At 40.0% G+C, this 27,239-nt stretch overlaps 2 protein-coding genes across 7 annotated transcripts in view; one reads left to right on the top strand and one right to left on the bottom strand.

The window, feature by feature from the left end:
- The window catches only part of Tmem255a (transmembrane protein 255A), a 54,120-nt gene extending 38,712 nt beyond the window's left edge, over positions 1 to 15,408 (top strand). For both annotated transcript variants that reach the window (XM_052170684.1, XM_052170682.1), the window contains 2 exons: positions 5,385 to 5,528; positions 13,079 to 15,408. In XM_052170684.1, the coding sequence (XP_052026644.1) occupies positions 5,385 to 5,528; positions 13,079 to 13,219 (285 nt within the window). In that variant the 3' untranslated portion in view covers positions 13,220 to 15,408. The remainder of the gene's footprint in view (positions 1 to 5,384; positions 5,529 to 13,078) is intronic.
- A 276-nt stretch (positions 15,409 to 15,684) lies between these two features.
- On the bottom strand, positions 15,685 to 22,990 carry Zbtb33 (zinc finger and BTB domain containing 33). Of its 5 annotated transcripts, none has more exons than XM_052170679.1 (3): positions 22,636 to 22,990; positions 21,094 to 21,166; positions 15,685 to 20,488 (listed from the first exon to the last, which is right to left on the bottom strand). In XM_052170679.1, the coding sequence occupies exon 3, from the start codon at positions 20,484 to 20,486 to the stop codon at positions 18,462 to 18,464; it is 2,025 nt and encodes a 674-aa protein (XP_052026639.1). In that variant the 5' UTR covers positions 20,487 to 20,488; positions 21,094 to 21,166; positions 22,636 to 22,990; the 3' UTR covers positions 15,685 to 18,461. The 5 variants fall into 5 exon arrangements, with proteins under 5 accessions (XP_052026639.1, XP_052026637.1, XP_052026638.1 ...); XM_052170677.1 differs by having other exon boundaries at positions 22,641 to 22,990; XM_052170678.1 differs by having other exon boundaries at positions 22,813 to 22,990.
- Between the last annotated feature and the right edge of the window lie 4,249 nt (positions 22,991 to 27,239).

Raw genomic sequence — 27,239 nt, 5'->3', positions numbered from 1 at the left:
CCATTAATGTGCTATCATTATGGATATATCTCCTCTGGATATTTCCTACAAATGGATTAATATAAAACATGAAGTTCTGGGTGACTCCTTTTACTTACCATAATGCTAAGACCTTTAGTCTACCTTAAGCCTACCTCAGTTTATATCAGTGCTTCATTTCTTTTAATGCGTGAATAATATATTATCCTATGAACATGCCACATTTTATTTTAATCTATTAAATAATGTATAATAAATATACATTTAATATATACTATGTTTATTTAAATCTTTTAAAAACTATTGATGGACATTTGTTCCCACCTTTTTCTGCTATGGAGAAATGCTGTTATAAACATTCATATAAATTCCCAATTTTTTCATATAAACTCAAAGTGGAACTTTTTGATTTTATGATGCTTTTATGTTTAACTTCCAGAGAGGGAGTCAATCTATTTTCCTCATCAGATATCATTTTATATTCTTGCCAATAGTATACAAGAATTCCAACTTCTCTATAAACTCATTAGCAAAAGATTCTAGTAGGCACAACATTATGATTTTGACTTGCCTTTCTATACTAGCTAATGATGTCCGGCCTATTTCATGTGCATGTGGACAATTTGTATACTTTCTTTGGAAAGTTGTACATCTTAGCTTTTGACATCTATCTATCTATCTATCTATCTATCTATCTATCTATCTATCTATCATTTACTTATCTGTTTTTTTAGGCGTGGTCTTACTCTGTAGCCCAGGCTAGACCCTAATGTACAATCCTCTTGCCTTAGCCTTCTGATACATAGGATTATAGGCTTGTGCTACCATGCCTGACTTTGCCTGTGTTCTTTTTTCTTCTTTTGAGTGTTTCATCTTTTTGCTGTTGAGTCTAAGCATTCTTCTTTTGTTACAAATACTAGACCTTTATCCAATGTACGATTTATCTATAACACATATGTTTAAGAGACTGATATTTCCCCATTTGGCTCTTAGTTCTCCTGTCAAAAAAAAATCAATGAAGCTCACATGTATAGATTTATCTTTGAATTCTTCATTTTAGTTTTTTTTTTTTTTCATGTACAGAGTATAGGGAATTCTACGGATAGTTCTGATAGTGGCATGTTCTCTTTAAAAAGGGCCTTATTTGTATATTTTTGTTCAATCTTTGTTAGCTAGCTTAGATACTCACCTCAGGTAAATATTAAATACTCAGACCATTTAATATATGAGAAAATAGATCAAACAGGCTCAAGAGATTTTCCCAGAGCTAAATAGCAGAACCTGGACTATAGCCCGGATCAACTCTCGCTCCTTCTATCCCATCCCCCTGGCCTCACACTGACATTTGCCCAGTCTGTTCTGCTTCTTCAAGTTTTGGAACAACACTACCTGCTATTTGCTGTGGAGCTTCCTTAACAGCAATGGTGGAGAGCCAAGGAAATACTTAATATTATTAAAACAAAAGCCTGGGAGCTCTGTCAAACACCCATAGGTGAAAAGACACAACGAAAGCAAAGATCATGGCAAAAAGAGTCACTTCATGGAATAAAAGAATTCTACTGGGGGTAGAACATGAGGCCACAAGGAGTGATGTCATCGAAATGAGAACGCAATGTAGAAAGTTCTAGAATATAAATGTGTAAGCCAAAACAAAACCCTTGGCCTAGGTCCAAAAGGAGTTGGTGCCTGACATGGCTACTCCTTTGTCCCAGTGCTCGCTGTAGTCTGTCAGGGAGGCTCAAGGGCACTGGGTGATGGGGAGACAGGAGCCCAGTGCTGCGAGCTGGCAGCACTTCCATAGAATGGGCGAGGAGCCACTTTTTTTTTTTAAAGAGTTGTTGCAGAGTCCTGAAATGAAAAAGGATGTCTTCACACCTTAACCAGAAGTGCTCAAGACTGGTCCTAAGGAAATGGCTGATGCAGTGTTGCTTGATCAAAGATGTGAGGATTAAGATGAATCCAGCATTTGGTTCCTAAGCGGCATCTCTGGTTTAGGAGAAGATAGAGAAGAAGATAGAGAAGAAGAAAAGCGGCATTCTTTACAAAGTATGGCCATTGTCTCAATAGACCCAGTTTGGTCCAGGCAAGATTGCTTTCACCATTTCCTGGGCCTCCTAGGAACCTTTTGTTTTACTAGAGCTCGGAAAGTTCATGATCAATAATGGGGAGGGGAATCTTACAATTAGAGCTCCAGAATTTCAACAGATATGGGCGTGCATGCACACACACACACACACACACACACACACACACACACACACACAGGCATGCACACACATAAGTACTGAAAAACATGTTTTACAATCCTAGTTATCTATTTGAAACTGAGGCAGATCATCCTTTGGCCATCTAAGCTGCATCATGCCCGCCCATCTCTTTGGTGCCCTGTCCCGCCCCCCTCCTGCCCTGCCCATTTCCCTCTATCTCCTCCAGCTTGGACTCCTCAGAAGCTTTCAGCACTCACTCACTTGGCCTTCCTTTGATGTTTCTTTTGTGTTTCTTTCCCTGTAATAGTTAATTTTCTTTCAGATATAATCCCAGACTTGTGACTAAACCCACAGGAATTTTTTTTTTTTTGATTTGGTTTTTTTGAGACAGGGTTTCTCTGTGTAGCCCTGGCTGTCCTGGAACTCACTCTGTAGACCAGGCTGGACTCGAACTCAGAAATCAGCCTGCCTCTGCCTCCCAGAGTGCTGGGATTACAGGCGTGCACCACCACTGCCCAGATAGGAAATTTCTTTCTTTTTTTTTTTTTTAAAGATACAGTTTACATTGTTGGATTGCTTTCCTGTGGTTAAGCTTGGTTTATTTAGATACATAGTTTTGTTTGGTAACAGCTGGCGGGATATATTCCAGGTGGATAGGAGACCAAAGTATCATACCTTCTGGTATTTACTTCCTCAGGGGCAAAATGTCTTCTTGGAATTTTGGTGGCAAGATTAACGGGACTGCTCAGAGCTCTTTCCTCTGTAAAGTAAGGCAAGATCTCAGGCCTCTCCCATACATGAGGTGTCTGTGAGGTGCATTGTAATGACTGGGGCCTGTAGATCTCTCACCCTTAGGGATCTAAACTGTAATCCACTCCAAGCAAAAGAGCAACGGAACTGTGCAGAAACTTTCTAATGGAGTTTCCCTGCCAACACTCTGATACACGGTCACTCTGATGCTGCTAAAACCGACCCACATGTTCACTGCTGCAGAGGTGGCTCCTGCTCCGTGTTGACGCGGTGTCGATACATACAGGGAGGAAGATATCCATCTTTCAGACAGTTCTTGGCTGTCTCCGCAAATGGAAGAGGGCTCTATGACATGAATGATGGAAAATTGCAGGGCCGCATGTCTGCCTCGCCGATGGAGTGCCCAGAGTGACAACAGAGCATTCAGAGGAGGCACAACACAGTCCCACAGTCCATAATGGGGGTCCTCAGTCTGTGCTTTCCCTAGTAGGAAACAGAGGCCTCTGGGCTGATTACTGTGGTCAGCAGGCTGTGTATCCAGGGGTCACAGGAACGGGTTCCTGGCCCGAGCTTACTCTTAGGGGGTCCACATGCCTGGCAGGAAGGCGAGGGCAGAGCCTCGACAAAGGCAGAACCCAGTTCTGTTTCCAGTGAGTGCCAAGAGTACAGAGAGAGGGACCGGAAGAGAGAAGGCTTTCTCCCTGAGATTTAGGCTTGGCTGGTCACATTGAAGCCTCCCTCTCCCTTGATGAAGAGATGGTCCTTGCTTGTTCAAACTGCTTTATTTGATTGTGAATTGAATGCATATACCTTACTCAGTGCGAACCAGGGACTAAATACTTTTTGGGGGAAGGAATGCCTAGGAAGGGAAGCTCATTGACTGAACACTCTGGAACTATCTAGATACCTCATTAGCACGGAGAACTCCAAGTTTTTAATGCTACTGTGATTGATTGCCATGGTCCTCTCAGTGGTGGGTCGTGGTTATGTGTTCCAGATCACATAGAGTCTGGCAGGGAGCTGGCTCCATTCCTACTGTTCTCAACTTTGTGTTTCATAGGGTTTGGCTTCAGTCACCCTTACCAGTTCTTCTGTCTGGTGACTTGGTCCACTTGCCCCATAAAAAAGGAAAACATTTACCCTGCACTTAGATCCACGTGGTACAAAGCATGGTTCGACTTGGGAACTAATGAGCAGGCCTCTAACCTGGACAACAGGGACATTGAAAGGGCCACACCTACCATCAGGTTATAATGGTGACACAAAATCATTCATACACTGTTTTATTTGCAAGAAGAATGAAAGTGTTACCAAAATGATTTCAATATTTCTGAAGATTTGGATTTTTCAAAATAGAAAGTTGTGGGGTCGCAGAGGGGACAAAGGGCTCAGAGTTTAATGGCACTTACTCTTGCAGAAGATTCAAGCTTAGTTCTTACTACCTATATGAGAGCTCACAACCATCTGTAATTCCAGCTCCAGGAGAACCAGTGCCATCGTCTGAGCTCCACAGACATGTCCTCACATATGCACACATGCACAAATAAATAAATATAAATGTTTTTTAAGGTGGGGGGGGGGGTTGGAGAGATTTCTCATTGGTTAAGAGCACTTGTTGCTCTTGCAGAGGACCAAGGTTGGGTTCCCAGCACCCACATGGTGAGTCACAACCATCTATAAGTCTAGTTCTGGACATGCACCAGGCATACAAATGGATGTGGTACACATGTATACATGCAGGCAAAAACACTCATACAATAACATAAAATACATAAATCTAAAACAAATTTAAGGCTTGAGGAAAATGACACAATATGTATTAATTGCAAAAATATTGGCTTATATATTAAAACATAAGAGTTTCCATTTTCTTCCTAATACCACTTCCCTCGGCACAGGTAACTTCAAATAACAGTTTGCAATGAATCTTTCCAGAGTAATCTCGTTGTATTTACACACATAAATATGTAACTGAGATTTTTTAAAACATGAACTACAGAACACTATATTAATTTATCACAGTAGCCTTTCTTTTTGCAGTACTGGGGATTGACTCCAAGGCCTTTCACATGCCAGGCAAATGTTCTGTGCTGAACTATATCTCTAGCTCCATGGTAGTTAAAATAATAATACGGGCTGGAGCGATGGCTCAGTGCTTAAAAGGACTAGCTTCTCTTCCAGGCGACCTGTAATTTCCAACACCCACGTGGCAGCTCACAATCATCTATAACTCCAGTACCAGGCACACACATGGATGCATAGACATACATACAGGCAAAAGACTCATACACGTAAAAAATAACAGTACACTCTGGAAAGCTTTGTCGCTAAATATAGGTCTGAATATTTGTTTATCGATAGCTATTGTATATCTATGCTTGGCTTATTTAACCATTCATGTAATGATGATGGTGTGTAATATATTGTTTATAACTTGTTTTTCTCCAGAACCCTACTCTTCCAGCACTGAACTGCTCTGTTGAAAATGCCCATCCAACTGTTTCTTACTATGCGCGCCCCCAAGTGGCATCGTACAATACCTACTACCATAGCCCTCCTCATCTGCCACCGTATTCTGCTTATGACTTTCAGGTATGTTTGGAGAGAAAAACAAAAAACAAAAAACAAAAACCACCCTTCTTTATTCCCTGAGCTGTAACCCAGTCCTTTTTATTGTCCATGATTTATTTAGAGAATCTTCCCTTTGCTTTTGGAATTGATAGGAATTAGCCCAGGCTCTCTACCCCTGACAGCCTTTATCAGAGTGTAGAAACCAGTGACTAGATTAAGGACCAGAAGGGATGGAAGACACAGGAAAGTGGGCAGAGCATGAGAGAATAGAAATGGGAGGGAAACAGAGGAGGATAGAAGTAAGGTATCCCAAATTGTATTTAAATACACTAAGGGAAGATACTTTGGCTGGGAGATGGCAGCTTGAATAAGTTACTATGGAGCCCTGTTCAACACTGCCTTTTGTTATAGGGAGAGGCATAGCCCTGAAGCTTGCCGTAAGGGAGCTCTGAGCCACAGAGAGGTCTGAATCAAACCTCCAAAGAGGAAGTCTCTCTGTTTTTTTTCAAGCATCCTAAGTAGAACAACATAGAGAAAATACTTTTATACAACACTCCGTTTTCTATTTTGTTTCATTTGTTTGTTGGTTTGCCTTATCATAAAGGTCAGAATAGCGTTACCACATTTGCACTTTCAACCTTTTTCTTTTGAGCTGTGCCCAAGTGTGGAGAAACAGAAGCATAAAAGGGATTCATTGTGTTCAGAGCACAGGCTGAAGAGGCACTTTAGAAAAACACCATTCATTCGTGCTCATAGCTTTCCTGACAAAAACTATGACATTTTGACTTTTATTTTATTTTATTCTAGTATTTTTTTTTGACTATGACAAAACCCATGAGGTCAAAATAAGCTTCTAAACAGGAGAGAACTACTCTCACTCACAGTTGGTCACTTCAGTCTGTGACCAATGGGTCACACTGCACTTGTAAATATTGCATCACCTCCTCAGAATACTGGGGACCACATCAGCCCCATCAGAACAAAGCTCAGGTCTTTGTTGTAGGAGAACCTCTGAAAACCATTCATCAACTAAGAATCAAGTTACACTAAAATCTGGTCAACCCAAAACTCAGAGACCATAGGAAAATGCTTTTAAAGGAACAAAACTCAAAATGATTTTTGCTTCAATTGATTAAAGCCCATAAACAATGAAAGGGGACATGAATTTTCTGGGGCAATATTTGTAACTAATGTTTGATAAGCAGAAATCTTTGGGGAACCTGATTTCAGCTTTAGTTTACCAAGATAGGTGAAACTTTACAACTGTTAGTTGCATGCAGTTTGGAGAGGTCTACAGCTTTATAGCAGGCTAATATAAACATAGCCGTGCTCACAGTATCACTATCAGGAGAGAGCATTAAGGCTTAGAAAAATTATGTTGGAATTTGCACTAAAGCCTTGTAGCCACAGAAAGACAGCTCTAGTATTTTTTAACCCAGTTAGGTGGTAACTATGTTCAGGAAGAGCACAATGTCACAGACAGAGACAACATGTTTATCTTTTAAGAGAATTCGACTATGTTGATATTTATACAGGGATGGTACCATTCTCCTGGAGCCTACATAGTAAAACAAAGACTCCTCAGATAGAGAGGTTGTAGGCTGCAAACAAGATTCTTTTTTATCTCTTCCTTTCCTTTCTTTTTCCTTGTAAAAAAGTGTGTGTGTGTGTGTGTTGCCTGTGAGGGTATATGCATGTGCCACAGCATGTGTGGAGGTAAGAAAACAACTTGTTCTCTCCTTCCATCATGAATATCCCAGGGATTGAACCATACAGAAAGGCTAGCCTTGAATTTGTAGCAGTCCTTCTGATTCATCCTAACTGCTGGGAATATAGGTGTGAGCCTCCATCATGAGCATTTTCATTTTCATATCCAAGTAAATTGTATTGATTTTAGGAAGTTAGACTTTGTAGTGTACCTTCTAACTAGGGATAATGATATCTAATGTGACAGTTAACACAAACTCTTATTAGGAAACCTCCCTCTAAGATATTCAGACATGTATTTGTCCATTATTTTTTGCTCAAATCCTACACCAGGAGTCAAAATAAGATTGGTTAATAATTCAGTGATGATTTAGATGTTGGTTTCAGCTCAAACAATGCCTGATCAGAAACTGGGGCTGGGGATATGGCCTACAGCAGTTGAGTAAGACAGTCCTTGTATTAAATGACTTACCTAGAGACTTAAGGGATGAGTCAGAGGATAGTAGTCATGACAAAAAAGCAGGTAAGTGGTGTGAGAAAAGGGTAGTTAACCTAAAGAACCCACAGGAGGAATCCCAGTTCAATCACCCAGTCAAAATTTACTCTGGAGAAGTCAAGATAAATGTTTAAGTGTGAAGTTACTCGCTGCCGAGCTGGTGACCTGAGTTCAGTCCCTGGTGCTCACAGAGCGGAAGGAGAGAACCAGCTTCCAAAAGTGGCAGTATCATACCCTTGGCATACCTGTGTGCACACACACATAAAATGTGTATGCATACATGTGTGTAAATATGGACATATATGTATATATTTGAAAATTAAAGAGCATCTGTGTTTTTACCTTCAAAATAAACCACACTCCATTCTGGGTTTGTAACAAGAACATCAAGAATCATAGAATCCTCTATTTTTTTATTTGTTTGTTTGTTTCTTTGAGGCATGGTCTCACCTTCTAGTTAGGCTGGCCTTGAACTCATGACCCTCTTGCCGAAGCCTCCCAAGTGCTGAGATTATTAGCCTGTCTGTCTACTTTTCAATAACAAGTATTATTTTCTGAGCAATTATACATCAATAAAATACTCTTGCCACTGCAATTTCTCAAGTTGTGATAACAAAATAATGGCGAGGTTAAGTGACTTCAAGTTCAGAGAAGTCAGAAGAGGAGGTCAAGCATTTATACCCATAACTGCTGGTTCTAGACAGGAGTTTGGAAAATTCTTTGGATAAGCAAGCTATGAATCTGAGTGCCTGTAGATTCTTTTCCCTGGTTAAATTAAAAAATATCTACATTTATTACTGTTTTTTTTTTTCTCATGGGTTTTCTAAATATGACTTCAGGAAAGTCCTGTTTACTCTTTTTCATTAGATTATCAAGGTGATCTCCCCTGGGGGAAAAAAGCCTCCCTTGCTCCATCCATTTCCCAATTTACAGGCCACTCAGATGCTCGCTTCTTGTACATTTCCAGTTCTTTCTGTAGGTTCAAGTTCTTTTGTATTTCCTATTTGGAGCCTTTAGAGTTTTTTGTTTGTTTGCTTTTATAAAGATTTATTTATTTATTATATGTAAGTACACTGTAGCTGTCTTCAGACTCACCAGAAGAGGGCATCAGATCTCATTACAGATGGTTGTGAGCCACCATGTGGTTGCTGGGATTTGAATTTAGGACCCTCGGAAGAGCAGTCAGTGCTCTTAACCATCTCTCCAGCCCCCAAGCCTTTAGAGTTTTGTGGTATATATCTTGGAGGGAATATTTTTATGATTTTCTAGAACTTAGTATATAAGTTGAGGATTCTTTTATTCCCAAATGTACAATCACTTACAATTTCAAAGAAGGAAATACCAGTCTTCCAATAAAACATCCAACAGGCTGGGTTATTGGGCTGTGTTTGCATATGATCCTAGATAAATACAAAGCAGTCAAAAAATGCATACAAGCTCTGTGAGTCAAACTGCTGGAAGAGTGAGTCTGTGGAAAAAAAAAAAGAGGTCAGAGAATCTTCTTGCTTGTCTCAGGTTGAAAATGACCTTCATTATAGTCAGACTTTGAAAGACTTTCTTCTGAAAGACTACTTCATTTTGTTCATTTCTAAATAGGGTTATCTCTGTGACTCTGATTTGATCATTTCTGTTCCCGTTTTACTTTGAGGTTAACAGAAGATCAAGGGCAAAGATTCAAGGTTTTAATTAGTGAATTAATTTGTGTTTGTGTGTGTGTGTGTGTGTAAATTAAGCTTGCTGGCATCTGACTGCTCCCCTCCCCCCCATCACAGGGTTTCATTTTAGTCCTTTAAAATCATTCCTTTGATATGTAATGATCCAGTTAGGACAGCTGGGAAACCTTTCTTGTGGTCAGAAACGGGCAAGGATTTGTTTGGGCTCAGTTGGCCCTGAGGAAGTTTGTGAGACCTGAGTGTGAGGCGACAGGCTATTTCAGTTTTACATTTCGATGTGTCCCTACAGTTAATGAATTTCCCATAGTTCAAAATAGGGAGGCTCTACGCTGAGGTAGATGGCTTGGACCTCCTCACTCACCTTCCCAGCACCACTTCTCTTGCCTTTTGAAATCATTTCCCCCACGACCACTTCGGTTTCAGCTAAGCCCAAATTCTATAGGGCTTAGCCAGTTCCTATTTTTTCCCTACAGAAATTGAACTCAGTCTAGTTTTGTCTAAAACGTTGAAGGTTCCTAGTCATATGTCCCAGTCTGGAATGTTAGGTTAGCTCCTCTCCTTTCTTCATGAACTTGTCCATTTTCTTGTCCATTTGGTGAATTGCCAAGTTTAAAAGTCTTAGTCTATGAAAAATGCAAATGGAGCTGCTTATATTCTTTATTCAGCATGTGAAAGTACATGATGTTTCACTGAAGCCATTAAAAATGACTCACATAAATTGAGCTCATTTAATAAAAGGATTGCTTCAAGCCCATGGGGGTGGGGGGAGCTGATGGTGCAGGGTGCCTTGGTGCTCAGAAAGCCCTTCCTGCCTTCTCTGTATTTCCTCCTCCCCTTTCAATGTTTCCCACTATTATCCGTTTTTCCCCTATTCCACATTTTCCTTATTTGATGTGCTCTTCTTTTTATATCCTTAGCCTTTTTTTTTATTTTTAGGGCAAAATGCAGGGGAAATATTTTCAAAAAAATAACAAATTCTGGAGTGTTCCCACGATTGAGACACAATTTCTCACTAGTCATTGTCACTAGGCAGTGCCAGGGAACCTTTGGGAGTAAAATGTTCATGGACCTCCTAAAGAGAGATGTGTTTATCTTCCTAGAGATGTGCATAGACATTGAAGGATGTGGACAGATACCTGTGCTCATGAATGGTGGCTTCCCACTTAGTGCCATCAGAGTACATTATGTACCCTCTTAGGTATATTAGAGGGTGGTCTGTAGGTCACCCAGGCCTTAGAGGCATCTCAGAAAGCCAGAGCTGACTAGGCCAGAAGTGGGTTGGCTACCTAGTTGTTCCTTGCGCTTTGTGATGTGCAGAGATTCAAAGCTCACCCAAGAACCAATACACACCAAGCCAGTTCTCTAGCTACAGCAAAGTCAAGTATTTCCCAAGGTGCTTGCCTGTTGCTAGGAAACTATGCACTGGTAACAGTGGGCCTTTTTCTTCGCCAACCCCCAAGGGTATGTGGCCTGTAGCCAGTTAGCTCCCTAGCTCTGCCAGGAACCTTTAAATTTATCCTCCAGATTTCCAATTTTGATCTTGGAGGGAAATGAGGATCACCTCCTGTCTACTGCCCACCCCTCTGATAGATATCAGCATGAAGCCAAGATGTGAGGACCCAGAGGCCATTGGACTAGCATTATCAGTGTACAACTGCCACCCACGGGAGCTGTTGAAGGGCTCTTAGGAAGCAACTGACTTCAGCTCTACTGCAGGGACATGTCCTTCCCTTCTGTGGCCATGAACCCCTAAAACTGTCCTACTGCTTCTTGCCATTTCTATAGTAGGATTTAGGGCAGAGTGGCACATACATGTGACATTCTTGCCTTTGTAGGTTTTACTTTCCTCTCTGATTAAGAGGAAAATTCTTACTAGAAGAAAGCAACAAGAGAAAAGAAAAGGAGGATGTATTACTTACTTTTCTTGTTGCTGTGATAAAGTACCTGACAAAAGTGATATAAGGAAGAAAGGGGTTAGTTAGTTCATTCATTAGTTTTTTTCCGAGAACTGGTCTCACTATGCAGTCTTGACTGGCCTGGGACTCTCTCTATAGACCAGGCTGACAGAGATCCACCTGCCTCTGCCTCCTGGGATTAAAGGCCGTTGTCACTACACACACAGCCTAGGAAGGGGTTATTTTGACTCACATTTCATTTGAGGGCAGGATAGTGACAGGACTGGCACCACAGTCACATTACTTTAAGTGAACAAATTTGCCTGATGATCTAGCAATGTGTTTTTTTTTTAAAGAACATATCTGTTATTAAATAACACAAACTGGACTATTTTAGTAAAGGACATCTTGGAGGGAGGGGGCAGTTTAAGCTTAGGAAGACATCTTGCTTCTCTTGGTCTAGTCTCTGAAGTTGTGTTGCTTTTAAAGATTTTCTAGGTTCTCCGACTCAGTTATTTAAGCATTATTCAGAAAATTAGTAGGGTGAAGGAGGAAGAGGAGGGTGGCGACTCTCTTCACTCCTAACATTATGTGATGCAGATATTTCAGTGTCTCATATAGTACCTAGGAATCTCTAGTCATTCTCTTCCCAAGAGTCTATGACTGGCCTGGGGATGAGACCATCAATCAATCTCATGCTCTGGAAGCCTCATGTCAGGGTTGGCCTAAGATTGCTACAAGCATGGAAAGATGATGTGATCCAAAGTGTGATCCCCTTCCACCTCACCTCCGTGTTGAAATAGTACTGCAACTCTTAAGAAAATTTAGTGTAAGTGGCTCTAAAATAAATACCAGATACTCATGGAGCCCAGATGCACTAGAACACCTGCAGGTCTCCTGTGTGCTGACTAGGAGACCCTGAACTGGTTTCCTGACTCTTACTGCCCTCGGAATTCCCTCCAATCATACTAGAGCGAGGTATGGTGAAGTTTTACTCACAATCTAACTGCCCCCCTCCATTACTTACAGGTTAGTATCCTCATATGAGAGAGAATATGGGGTTTTTGTTTAAGTTAGTATTATATTTTTAGTATCTCAATAGATTGATTTTAAAAATCCATATAGCAGCTCTTTCCCAAAATTAGACAAAAAGTAAAATTGGATTCTTAGTCTCTCTGGCAAACTGCCAAATCATTCCTCATTCTTATTGATTTTCAACCCCCCCCCCCCCTGTGGTTTTCTGATCTATGGTGTGCATGGGTAATGAAAGGAATGACAGTGGAACAGGATTTCATACCCTGGGACCCAAGCAAGCCAACTGATTTGTCTAACCTCAGTTTTACTCTGTGAAATGGGCCCCTGACCCCTAGACATTCCAATGACATATTCTTACAGAGAAGTTGTTTCTAGGGATCAGTTACTTAACCTCATTAACCATTCTTAAGTCCCAGATATTTTGAAAGACTAGTTGTAATGCTTAAAACATAGCTTAGGAGGGACTGGTGGGCTGAATGACACACACGGAAAATGGAGTGATGTCTTCAAGAGGCCACACAGCAGAAGCAACAGGATCCAGTAACTGTCTAGACGTAGAGTTAAAGGGGCAAGGGAGGAGGATTTCCAGTGTTTTCAGCCGGACTGACTTGATGTGGGGCTGTTTTATGTCCTTTACCAATACCATAAGATTTAAGAGCTATTTTCCTAAACAGGAACACATTTGGTGTATATTTATTTAAAATAGTAATGCTATGGAAGGAATTGCAAACTCACTGTCTGAGCCGTTTTCTCTTCATTACACAGCATTCCGGTGTCTTTCCACCCTCCCCTCCCTCTGGACTCTCCGATGAGCAGGAGCCTCAGTCGCCCTCTCCGTCACCCAGCTCCATGTGGTCCTCCAGCGCGCCACCCCCGTTATTCTCCACCCTACTACCCGCCTTTTGAAAAGCCACCACCTTACAGTCCTTAAAGAGGAGTATCTGTCGGCTATTGAGATTATTGTGGCTTTTGTATTTCTGCTCTAGTGGAATTGTGTAGGGTACATCTAAAGTGTGACTCTTCTACATAAAGTTTTACAACAGCTTGCCAAACTAGGGAAAGATAGGGATGACGCTTATTCACTGTCAAGGAAGGGCAGGATTGGCTAGGTAAGTTCACTAAGCCAGGTTGGGGAGCCAGTCCTCAAGTTGCGTGGCTTCTTCAGATATGCATTTCCTGATGGTCCACCTCTATACAGTACAAGTGTGGTTGCCATCTGCTTTACTTTATATAAAAAGGACTGTTGTGCTCAGGCCTTGGCTGGTGGCTATGAAAGCCCCTTGGTTGAATCACGTGGTCTATAGGCTCTATCTTTCCCTACGATTACTAGTGTAAGAAAATTTCCTAGCTGATTGGGCTACACAGTAGTTCCAATACAGAAAGTTCTGGCTTTTTGTTTGCTCGTGTCTGGATATTGAACAAAGCTGCCAATATCTTTCCTCTGTTCTCCGAGTCTTGTAAAAATGGCTGTTGTGATCATTCAGCTCAGCTTTTGTGACTGGTCCCTCCTAGGGGATAAGTGCAATAGTCGCTTATCCTGAGTGGTGAGAGATCAGGACTGGCTGATGGAGATGCACTGAAATACACAGCAACATGTGTGTTCTTTTCAGTAGATCTCAGTGTACATCTGGCAATTTAGGAGACAGTGTTCCTACTATACATTGCATTATTACAAAACACATTTGCTACTGGAGATATACATCTCACAGTTGAAATTCAGAGTTTAAAAATGCTAGATTAGATTGGGACATGGTATAAATGTTACTTATCTTTGTGACTATTTAATCTTCAGCTATTGTGCTTTAATCCTAGCAAACCGCACGACCCTGCACCCCACCAATGAAAACCCAGCTGTATTTTAATGGCACTGCTCTTACTGGTCCTATTTTTTTCTGTTGAGATCAATTGTGACAGCATTCAATTCAAGATTATGAAAATGTTACAATGCCATTTCAAGTCTTCAAGACCTCAAATATAGCCAACTTGACAAATTCTTAAGTGTTATGCATTTAAAATCCATCTGGCATATTATGTAGCTACACAGTTGTTTTAATTATACAGAGCTCTAAGCCATCAAGCTGTAGAGTTAAAAACACTCTAGCACCCATGCCCTCACTCCAGCATGAACACGTTCACTGGGATTTTATTTTAACCCGAGAAATGGTTTAAAAGATTGATAATCCTACACTTGTATTATGTAAAAGTACAGGAGCTACAGAGGATGCCTAATTAGACAGTTCTGCAAACACAAGAACACACTGGAACCATTTCCAGCCCATTTCGCTGCCTCCCTTCTTCGATGGTTGGAGGTAGCAGACCAATGCTGGTGCTCCCATCTACCTTGTAGACACCTGGTCATCAAGAATCACCAAGGCACAACAAGTGCACTCACTGTTACAGTAAATGTTTGCAAAACATTCAGTTTAACTTTTAATGTCATATTCTCTTATCCCGACTTCAAATCCAAAAGACTACAATCTTTTTATGTTACACAAATTATTGTTATTTTAAAAGTTCTGAACATATTAAAATTCTATTGGATTTCAGGAAGGACTAATAATCAACTGACTTACACAAATACCTAAGGGTTTTTTTTGTCATTTACACTTTACCCCTTGCTTTAGTGAATGTGTATATTTTAAAGGCACCATTACAAAGTATATCTTTAATGATCACATTTCTTAAAGTGTTAAGATTCTATGACTCATTTCTATGTATTTTTTTTTACTTTACAAAGTAACTTGAAACAGTATAGATTTTGTAACACTTAATTTGAGCAGCTTTTTTTTATTACATTGAATTATATCAAGTGCATGCTATCTTAGGAAAAATTAATATTTGCTGCTTCACTCTTCTGCAAAACATTTGCTGTAATGAAGGAATTTGTATTTCCAATGTATCTTGATGGCATTTTATAACATTTACTGCTTTCTTCCTAATTCTGCTCTAAAGTATTGAACTGGGCATGGGAATTAAAATATTAATTCAAAACCTGTATAAACTAGATATTGCTTAAAATCTGTATCACTGCCATGTTGGAAACCCAAACAGCTTTTGTGATGTTTCAAATTAATAAAATTATCCTCCTTATCCACTTACAGGTATTCCCGTGGTGTGTACAAAAGTACAGCAGGTACACTCTAAAACAACTGGCAATGCCAGCTTACTTTTAACTGTGATGGTTTAAGAAACAATGGGACCTGCTTAACCAAACCACAACACATAATGACAATTTCTCCCATGCTGTCATTAAAAAATAAGGCTTCTCTCCTGCTATGGAAAAAAAAAACCCCATAAAACAATAGGATTGAAAGTCTATTGAAAGTCTATACAATTCATTCACCACAATCTTGCAAAAATTCACTCAGAAATTAGAATGGATATGTTTTATTATAAACTCTATGAATATCAGGTAATGGTTAATAGAAAGCAGAACTTATGTCATGATAAGGAGGATTGTACAAATATGAAAACTACAGTAACTGGGGAGATGAACAAGGTTTCATATGACTAACAGAGGTAAAGAAGCCAGTGCTAGTGAATTTACATTTAATTTCTCAAAATACACACACTATAACATTTTAAATGCCTACAGCAGGGTTCATTTGTTTTTACCATTTTGTCCAACTGAACAAATTCTTCAGTGACTCTGTGTGGAGGATAGTGACCATCAAAATGATAAGAAAATGTCTCCATTTAATCTTGCAAGAATGCTAGAACCTTTTAAAAATGTCAGCTTGTTTTTTTTAAACAAATTTACTATTTCAAATAGATTCTACCAAGAATAACTACAGATAATTTAGCTGTTGAGCAAAATTGAAGCCAACTTGAAAGAAAAATAGAAAAATCAGTAGTCAGAAAGCTAAGTAAGAAAAATAAAAAATATTCACAGTAGATTTTAAATAGCATTTTGCTACAAAATTCCAATCTAATAATGGCTAGGAGTAAAGAGTTATTGTCCAGAGGAGTATTCCACAAGAAAACTCTGAACTTTGGATATATAAAGTTACTTAAAAAAAAATCCCCAAACACATATAAGAGTCTTCCTAGCACAATTACAATTTCACTTTCTAGTTCTTCTCCCTGCAAACTCTAAAAGCTGCTTCTCAGTAGGCACAAAGTGAAAAGTTCTTATTAGACAAAGCACAGTAGCAGTAGTGAATCATTTTACCAGGGTTATTCAGAACAGATAGTTTTTCATTATAGAATTCCCTGTTTGTTGTAACAGGCTTGTAGGAATTAGCAAGTTTTATTATGAGAAACTGATTTTACCTAGCAGCTGACACCAAAACATCATCATCACTGACACTGGTACAAGTAACTACGGCTAACTGCTGAGACTGCATTCATGAAACTCTTATTTCAACTGAGAACCTTTTTTGAGCAGACCCTGTCTATACTCAAAAGGGAGTGCCATCAATAGCTACAGAGAAAGGAAACAGATATTGTGATCAGACATCAGAGCCTTGAGTTACAAAGTGATCTTAAATTTTCTAAGAGTTAGCTTACGATGGTAGGCCTAAGCTTACCAAAAAGAAAATGTAAAGGTACAGCACTCTACTTCTCAGTAAGCTGGGACTATCCTTTTCCTTTGTATTACTGCAAATACTGATTCTTGATATCCTCAGCTACCAACTTAAGATACACTTAAACTTTATCTTCATACCTAGTTTACCCAGAAGAATGGCCTATATATAAAAAAGCATGATTAAAGCTTTAAGTTCAATATCAAGAAATAGACAAAAATACACCGAGAATGAAAATACCTATGCTGAATTAAGAAATACATAAACAAGATCACAAATGACTAACAACTATCCAACAACAACAACCATTTTTAGCATCTATTATTTTTCCATTGCAAAACATTGTTATTTTTTTTACAGAATTGTATTAAATCTGTTATAAATGCTAAACTATATCTCTGTTCCAACCTGCTTTCTTTTATTACTAGCTTTTGGGTACATTTTAAATTCTTCTAACTGGTTGAATATGTGCCACCTTAAAAGGAGGAAAGCTGGTATTACTGTCAAAACAAACAAGAAGCAATGTGCCTGCAGTATTCCAGTTATGGTTTCTGCTATAATACAGCAGCAGTTTACACATGGTTTGGAACTTACTTTAAGGGGTTAAAAAAACTCAAAAGACCTTGTTGATATGACAATTCTAGATTGCTACTTAAACTACTTCAAATGAAACCTTCCCACTGGAGATTCTAACATGAGCATTTAAAAAGCTGTGCCAGCAGCCTCCTACCCCTCATCTATGGAATCTCAACAGTTACTAGCATTACGTATAAAGACACATTTGGTGGCTTTCAGATAATAAATTCACAGCATTTTGTGGGAACATATTTAAATCATAATTAACAAAAGGAGCTCTCCATTCAGCTTGACTGTTGCTATCATGTGAAGGCAGACGAGCAGAGAATAAGCACAAAAGAACCTCCTGCTGCACTACATGCATGTCTGCTAGCTCCCCCTAACCCCGGGACCATATTTTAAAGGTATACAGGGGCCTTGCCATCAAAATCAGAGTACGGCAATAAAAGCAATGGTTAATTCTAGTTAGCTAAAGCTAACTCAGTCTTCAATGGAGAGACTTGCTTGCATGGCTATTTCACGGGGAGGGGGGGAGGCAGAAGGCTGATCTCCATTTGGACTGACAGAATAAACCAAGTGAGGACTTACTCTGACATCTACTAGCACAACTTTTGGACACTGTTTACTTCTTATGCCATATAAAATACAACACACTTACTCTTAACATTAAGAAAATCGAAAAACCAGCAGTAGAGTGGTAACCTGGAAGGGGAACGTTATAAGCTGTACTAGGGTATATTAGCAACTCCAGTAATTCTCAAAGAATATTTAGATTTCTTCAGTCTATTCAGAAAACTATGTCCCTGCACCTTTAAAATTTTACCTTTTTAAATGAGCTGAAAGCTAAACTGTACAGATACTTCAGGGGTGTTCAATCTCTACTCAAACTTTTAAGGAAAACTGTTTCTAAAAATTAACAATGCAACTAGTCTACTTTTAGAGGACATGGTAGATCAAATTAACATGTTTCCACCTTGACTTGTTTTACAGGTCTTCTGAAATTCCTGCCCCTTAATTCAACCCAAACTTCCTGATATACCAAGAGTTCAGTAAGATTCTGGTATTATAAATTCAAACTCAGTACTGCCATCGGTTACATTCTGTTTAAAAATGGAATCATTTTCTTGCTGAATAAAAATATCTTCCCAGAATGTTGACTTGTTCTGAGGAGGAGTAGATGTGGTCCCTACTGGAGGCTCTTTTCCAGCATCAACCTTATAGCCAATAGCATCATCCTTTGCGACAGGCATAGCACTTGACTTATTAGAAAGGTATGCATACTGTCTGATCTGTAAAGACTTGCATGGATGTAAGCGATAAAGCTTTGAGTCCCCAGAAGGATCTTGACTATGAACTGACTTCATGTGTGAAGACATAAACTGATAGTTGATGAAAGATTTGCCACACGTTAAACACTGATACCTTCGCTCCCCTGTGTGATGAATTTCATGCTTTGTGCGATATTCTGCAAGAGGAAATACCTTATCACAGTAACGGCACTGATACTTCTTCTCCCAAGAATGAATGTTAAAATGTCTTCGCAAGCTTGTAAGACATACATATGACCTTTTGCATACAATGCAAATATAATAGACCCTTCCATCTACTATTAACTCATAGTGATCATCATGTTTTACTTTCATTCGCTTGTTTGATGGCTCACTGCCAGATGTTTTTGGTAGCTCATTGTCAAGTTTGCCCTCCCCTCCATCAGGGTCATCTTTAACAGGGATCACTATATCATAAGTATCTTCACCAATATTTGCATAAACCTTGCAACCAGTTGATAAGCCTTCAATTTCAGTAGCTGTATCTAATGTAATGATCTTCTGACCCTCCGTTACATGTTTTGACCTTAAACCTGGATCATTAGTGTTTCTAGTAATTACATCTGAAATTTTTAAAGAATTGGAAGGTGGCTCTTGAGGAAGTACAGGAATCTGCATCTTCTGTGTCAATGATCCATCAAAAGTGGTAGTTTTGGAGGTATCAGCCTGTGGGACCAAAGATGTATTACTGACTGCTGAGTCTGGACTGGAGCTAATGATGTCATCGTCATCATCTATAATTTCTTCCTCTTCCTCAGCCTTGTTTCCTGTTAAGACAGCACTGTTAGGCGTCTGCTGATTCTGTACAAGTAAATTGACTGAAGAGGACATATGATCTGGGAGTGAAGAACTGACACTTGGTGGTGCAGTAAGTGGAGCCTGATTTAACAAAATAATGTTAGGAGTCAGATGTGTTGAAGCTGAAGACACTAGCAATTCTTCACTTTCTTGTGTTTGGCTTAGAGTTGCCTGATTCACAGAAGTGGGCAGCTGAGTAGGTGTGATGTTTGTTACAGGGGGAGAGTTATTGCTAGCGCAAGGTGTCACTTCCGAAACAGCAACAGAGGCTGGGTTAGACTGGACCTGTGTCGCTGTGTTGTTACTTGGCAAATTGTCCTTGGCAGGCAAAATTTCAGAGCAGAAAATGACATCATCGTCATCATCATCATCATCATCATCTGAATCAGTAACAATGATCCTTTTCATTTCATAATCTTCAGCAGATAGTGAAAAAGACTCAGTTATAATGGGCATTACTGTAGCCCCATTATCTTGGGCTTCATCTTTTGATTTTTCTAGGTCAAGGCTTTTGTCACTAGAACTAGAAGGTAAGGTCTCAGCAGTACCATCCTGTGCTGTACCTGATATGCTTTTAACCTGTGATAGCGGGACACCAAGCTCTGCTATAAATTTCACTCCTAGTAACTGCCCTGATTTAATTAACTCGTCAAGTAAATCTGCTCTGACACGGACAATTTTGGAACTGTAGATATAGTTCAGAATTTCTGCAAAAATCTCAGCCCTTATAAAGCTCAGTTCAACAACCTGCCCAGCAACTGAGAAGAGCTGATGGAAGTATGTACTCGAAGCTGAAAGGATGTTCCTATGGGCCCGGAATTTGCGGTCTTCCACAATAACAGTAACATCACAGAAGAGTCCATGACCACGCTGTTCATTCAAGGAGTTCAGCAGACTGGCAGAGTACTGAATGTCTGTAGCAGAAATCAGTTTTCTACTCTCCATGCCTATAAGAGAAAGAGAAGAGGGAAAGGGGAGGATGAGGGAGGACAAAACCCCCAAAGTACCTGACTATTCCGAATGTGAGGCATAGACGTGGGAAACAGTTTAAATTTTAATCAAATTTTGGTCTAAATCATGACTTATATGCCACTTATGTACACTAGCTTTTTGACTGTGTGTCAAATCTTAGGACTTAGTCTGAGAAAAGTGAAAAAAGTTTTAACTTGCCATGCAGATCTGAAAAATCACTTCCTTGGTCACCTTCCTTTGAAATTCAGGAAAACACATTTCCATTAATCACCCTTTTAAAATTAGAATTCACTCCCCTAAGTCCCAATTTCATTTCATTTTTCCTCAAGAGATAAGAATTTTTGATTTTAAGAAAAACCTTCATCATTAAGCATACAAATTTCTTCTGCAAATGAATGGTTTAAATGCCAGAACAGTTTAGTGTGTTTAATATTAAGTCTGAAATTTATACTCTCTTCAATTTCACCTATAATCTTACTAGTTACATCTTATTCAAAAGTTCACCCTCACAGTCAAGGACAATTACAGATATTGACAATTTCCACGCCAAAATTTCCCATTAGTTGTACCTACCCCTTACCTTTCTATTCTGCCTTGTATGCTTTCCGGAGGTGCAGTGTTAAACAGCGCACCGAGTGAAGTCAGCACATACTCTATTGAAGACACAAGAAATAGAAAGGGAAAGCGGTCCACCTCAGTGTTTATTTACATAAAAACTGCAAACATAGTTTTTTTTTTTTTTTTTTTTTTAGCAAAAAATGGTGTTCACTAGTGTAAAAACCTATTTCTTTAAATGAGTTAGTGAAAACAAGAACAGTAACTTAATGGAACAGAAGCAGTATTACTACAGAGAAGATAGCAAGTGTCTGTGTTGTGTGACACTCCAAACATTTTCTTTTTGCATTTCACAGAAGCTATTCAGTTAACCGTACATCCAGAGTGCAAAGGCCCCATATGCATATTAAAATATTTATAAGCACAAAACACATTATATACGAATATTAACCATTCCTTGCTAAGTACATATGGTAAAGAATTACTTTAGTAATAAGTTTCTAAAGAATGTCACTGTCACCTGGTACTTATTCACATACACACACACACACACCACACACTCACACATAAACTCACAAGGAAGGCAAGAATATCTCTGGATTTAAAACATCACGAGAACAAACTATGGGCAAACGTCTAAAACGTCAAACATTTAAGACATGTTAGCTATTCCATTTTAACATCACCAAGGAATTACAGGCAATCCTAAAGGCATTCATCAGAAAGTGTGACCTTTAGACAACCTGCCAACAATCCAAAATATGAAGGTTTCAAGAGAAACAAACCACTTTGAAGTGGAGAGGTTTCTGTATATGGCCACATGATTTTTATAATTGGAAAATCTTTTTTTTTTCCAAGGTGGGAATGATTCAAAGGTAGGCGTCTAGGTGATACTGGGATCTGGTTTCATTTTGTTTAGGTATCCAGCCAGGATCAATCCAAGTGGGTCTCAAACCTTTCCTCCCCAGAGATTTGCGACCTGACTATGGAAAAGACATCTCACAGCATTGTGTAACCAATCTTTGGTTGGTTGGTGGTTGGTTTAGAGGGCTGGCGACAGTAGGGAAGAGATAAAAGCCATGGACGTGCCAGAGGGTGAAGCAAACCAACAACCCAGGGCGCCCTGCAGCTGCTCAACATCTCTCTTCCACCATCTCCCTCTTCTTCGTTTGAATTTAGATGCAATTGAGTTTTTAAACGTCAATTCACGTGAAAAAGCTGGGCTCTAGCAAAGAGAGATGGAGGGGCAAACAGCAGAGGGAAGGCGGGAGGATTGAGGGGGTGTTGATGAAAAGTAGGCCTAGCCCTTACGGGTTCTCTGTTGGGGGTGGCGAGGCCCTGTGAGGCAGGAAGCATTGTGTCCGAAGGAGGGTCTAAAGAGGAGGATGGGCCCCGTAGTGATGCTCAATTAAACTAGCAGAGAGGTGGAAAAAGAGTCCCCCTCCCCGCCCCCCAAAGCGGCAGAATGGAGAGGGAGAAAGCCAAGTGGGTGTCCCCCACGCCCTAAGGCCTATCCATGGGTACCGGGTGCCTCTGGCCCTGGGCAGTGAAGGGGACCACGCCGCACCTTACCGGTTCTTCTGGTAATGCTCCCGGACCCACACAAAGAAAGAGCAGAGGAGCCGGGGCCTCGGGCTCCGCAGCTTCCTGGTTCAAGTGAGGCGGCCGCAGCGTAGGCGCGGCCAGGGCATGGAAGGCGCAGGCGGGCTCGTGTCCCCGGCCTGGTGCCCAGCCCACTCCTCACCTGCTCCGCGGCGGCCGCTTTTTCCTCCTCGGCCCGAGGAAGGGTTAGAGTCCTCCCCCCAAGCAGCCGGACTCCGCAGTGCTCCGGCTACCTCTTTAAATGTCGCTCCAGTTTCCGCCGACGTCAAAGCGGCTTCCACGGACACCGCTCCCGACGCCTGGCTCAGCCGACAGAGGGCGCAGCGTAGGGGGCGTGGCTTCTTCGCCTTCCTCTTCCGAGAGCAGCCCGGGGTTGTCCGGAAGAGCCCGAGGCTGGCCTTCGGCTCTTTCCGTGACTGTGAAGCTCTTTTGAAGTGTTCTGCGATTTTCTTAGAGCTTGGCTCCGTGGGAAAGACAAAGATCTGATGACACTGTTTGGAGTGGAAGGGAAGCTAGTCTCCTTTGTTCAAATTCTATGTAAGGCCCTAGGGCTTAAAAAAACGTTCAAGGGTTGTATAAATTTCTTTTTCATGTTTGAAATTTGCCGTGTTAGCCTGTTGCTTGGATGATAAGCCACCTTGAATACAATCTGCACATTAAACAATTTTTTTTGTCTTTTTTTGTTTGTTTGTTTTTTTGTTTTTTTCGAGACAGGGTTTCGCTGTGTAGCCCTGGCTGTCCTGGAACTCACTCTGTAGACCAGGCTGGCCTCGAACTCAGAAATCCGCCTGCCTCTGCTTCCCACGTGCTAGAATTACAGGCATGCACCACTACCGCCTTGCTTAAAATTTAACTCATAATAATTCAAATTGTAGGATAGCGAGATAACCAAATTACACTGTCTACTTTTAAGAAGAAACCTCTGTTTCTGATAACTCTTGTTAATCGAATGGTAAATGGTACATGCACTACCTTGTTAACTCCATATCTATGAACACAGAGATCACATTTGATCTGCAGCAAATATACACCAGGCCCCGAGGGATTGAAAAGCAGATAAGACAAGTTTCTCTCTTTTTAAGACAGCTCAGCAGGTACTTCTGCACGAATAAAAGTATTTTAAAGGTATAGAACCACAGAGAAGGAACAACAAACCAAAGAGTGTCAAATGAGCCCTATCTCGAGAGGCAATAATATTTGTGTTGTTTATCATTATTATTTCCATAACATTTCCTCCTCAGAAGCACTTAAGAGTCTACATATAACTGTTGGTGATTGGTTAATGAATAGGTTATATAGCTGAGTAAAATCCCATTGTGTGTAGTTAACACATTTGCATTGCCCATTCATGAATTGACAGACATCTAGGCTTGTTTCCACATCCTAGCTATTGTGAACATAGCTGTAAACATGGGTGAGCATGTATCTTTATAGTGAGAAATATTGCCCTTTGGGTATATGTCCAGGAGTGGTAGAGTTGAGTCATATGATAGATTTAGCTCTAGTTTCCTGAGGCACCTCCACACTGATTTCCACAGTGCCTGCACCAATTTGCTGAAACTCCAGTGTATTCTTACTTTTCCATTGTTGTCATAAACACCTCGACCTAGGCAACTTGTAGAAGAAATAATTGATCTGGGCTTACAGCTCCAGTAGAGTCCACAATACCTAAGTTGAGGGAGCAGGTACAGCAGCTGGAACAAGTTGAGAGCCCACATTTTTGAAAAGAAAGCAAGAAATAGAGCACATTTAAAAATGGCACCAAGTCTTAAACTCTCAAAACCCATCTCCAGTGTGGCATACTTCTTTGAATAAGACCAGTACCTCCTAATCTTTCCGAAACAGTTCTACTACGAGGAACCAAACATTCAAATACTTGAGCCTATGGGGTGGGGGAGGGGGGTCATTGTTATTCAAACTACCACAGGCACCCAGGTAAAAGCCAGTTTGGAAGGTTTGTAACCCTGAAGTTCTCTGGCCAGCTAGTCTAGCTGTCTTAAAAGACAAGGTGTAGAGCAATAATGGAAGACATGCACGTCAATATCTAACCTCAACAGGCATGTACACACTTATGCATGTACACCTTCAGGTATACATGCACATACAGTACACATGTATACATATTGCATACAAATACACACAAAAAGAGAGAAAGGAGAGAGAGAGAGAGAGAGAGAGAGAGAGAGAGAGAGAGAGAGAGAGAGAGAATATATGGATATTTAAGCGGTATGGCTGTGTTGGAGGAAGTAGATCACTGGGGGCTAACTCTGAGATTTCCAAAGAACCAATGCTATTCCCAATCTTCTTTCTCTGCCTCCTGCTTTTAGATCAGGATGTGAACTCTCAGCTGTTCTACTACCATAACCTTCAAACAAAGACCATATACATGATCAATAGGTTATGTCTTTTGTTTTTCTTTCAGGGAAAGAAAAGACATACTCCAGGAAATGGTGCGGTGTCACAGTATCAGGATGTTAGAAAGAACCTGTTTGAGCTAGGCTTCTGACATAGGCCTGTGAGCCTAGATCCTTAGGAGGCTGAGCACACAAGGTCAAAGCTTTGAGGCCTCCCAGAGCTACAAAGCCAGTTCAAGGTCAGCCCTGGCAAAAGAGGCCTCCTCTCAAAAAGGAAATGAGAAAATAGCTTGGGTGGTAACTCAGCAACAGAGCACTTGCTTTGGGTTTAATCTTCAGTACCAAGAAAAAAAGATAAGAGGAGTTTGGCAATTTGAAGAGCTGGGCAATTTGAAAGCGGGCCTCTTATTTATAGCGGGTACACACTTAAGTGAGAGTAACACTGTAATTGGGAAAATACAGTCTCCTATGTTATGTAATAGGGGACGTGCATTGTTTCCTGGGTGGTGCACTGACCTTGTTTTGTTTTGTGTGCTTAGACAAAATCATTTCATTTACTTGATCATTTTCCTGTGGCCTAGCTTGGTGTCTTGTGGTTTTATGTCTAACAAGAGAAAAACCTGCCAAGTTGTAAATGATATCAGAGGCTGGTCAAATGCCACTTTCTCAAGACAACCACTGACAAGCCTAAGGATCCAATGAACAACTCTTAGAAATGTTGAAAGAAACAGAAAAGAAACAAGAGTGGCTGTCACCTCTTCATTAGAAAGTAGTCATTGTGGCTAGTTATGTAACTCATTGGTGAAAGAACTTGCTTAGCATATAAAGGCCATGTATAATGGACAGCAACATACACACACACACACCAAGCAAGCAAGCAACCAAACAACAACCAAATAAAATTTACACAATTCATGAATATCTCTAATGTGATGACCGTGGTGGTGCATGCCTATAATACCAGGTATTATTGGTAGGCTGAATCAGGAATATTTTGAGTTAGAGGCCACTCTGGGTTCTAAATTTTGAACTCAGGTTATGAGAGGCTTTTCAATCTTTATCTACTGAGCTATCTTGCCACACTCAGAGTTATTATGAAACATACTTATATTAAAACAGTATTTGTTCTTTATTTGAAATTCAAATATATTTTATTTTAACAAATCAAACAGAACAAAAATAAACACACAGTGAGTTAATAGAACCCTCTGAATCTGTGTGAGAAATATTTTGAATACTTTCTCCCTTTTGTAACACCTAAATATCTATGGCTGGGTGCGATGGTTCACATGTTTACTCTTAGCACTTGGAAGACAGAAGCAGGCAGATATCTATGAGTTTGAGACCAGCCTGGCCTACACATTGAGCATTGTGCCAGCCAAAGCTATAGTAAGACCATGTCTTTTGAAATAATAAAAATTACATTAATTTCAACCTGTTACTCATAGCTGTGATATTTTGTTTTAATTTTAAAATAAATAGCATATATAAGGTATTTAGTATAGTAACTGACACACAAATATTCTGTATGACTAATTAGGAATAATTACTTTGAGATAGAATCTCCCTCTGTAGTTATGACTGTTATTTCATATAGTTATTATCACATATGATATATATATACATATATGTATATATATACACTAAAAATTATTTGTTCTTTATTTGAAATACTCTATTTCATTTGTTTGATTTTGTGAATTTGAACTACTATATTTCCTTTTTTGGAAACCTATAAAATCAAAATAAACACACTGTTGGTTACAAAGTTTCTTCTGAATTTGTGTAGGAAATATTTTTTATTATTTTGTCCTTTTTCCCTATTATTAGAATTTTCCTTTTCGAATTCATTGTTTCTAATTGCTGAGTAGTATTCCATTGTGTAGATATACCACATTTTCTGTATCCATTCCTCCTTTGAGGGATATCTGGGTTCTTTCCAGCTTGTGGCTATTATAAATAAGGCTGCTATGAACATAATGGAGCATGTGTCTTTATTGCATGCTGGGGAATCCTTTAGGTATATGCCCAGTAGAGGTATAGCAGGGTCCTCCGGAAGTGTCATGTTCAGTTTTCTGAGGAACCTCTAGACTGATTTCCACAGTGGTTGTACCATCTTACAGCCCCACCAGCAGTGGAGGAGTGTTCCTCTTTCTCCACATCCTCACCAGCACCTGCTGTCTCCTGAGTTTTTGACCTTAGCCATTCTGACTGG

This window comes from Apodemus sylvaticus, chromosome X (genome assembly GCF_947179515.1).
Source record: "Apodemus sylvaticus chromosome X, mApoSyl1.1, whole genome shotgun sequence".
NCBI classification, from domain to species: Eukaryota; Metazoa; Chordata; class Mammalia; order Rodentia; family Muridae; genus Apodemus; species Apodemus sylvaticus.
This window is presented reverse-complemented; position numbering and strand designations above follow the sequence as displayed.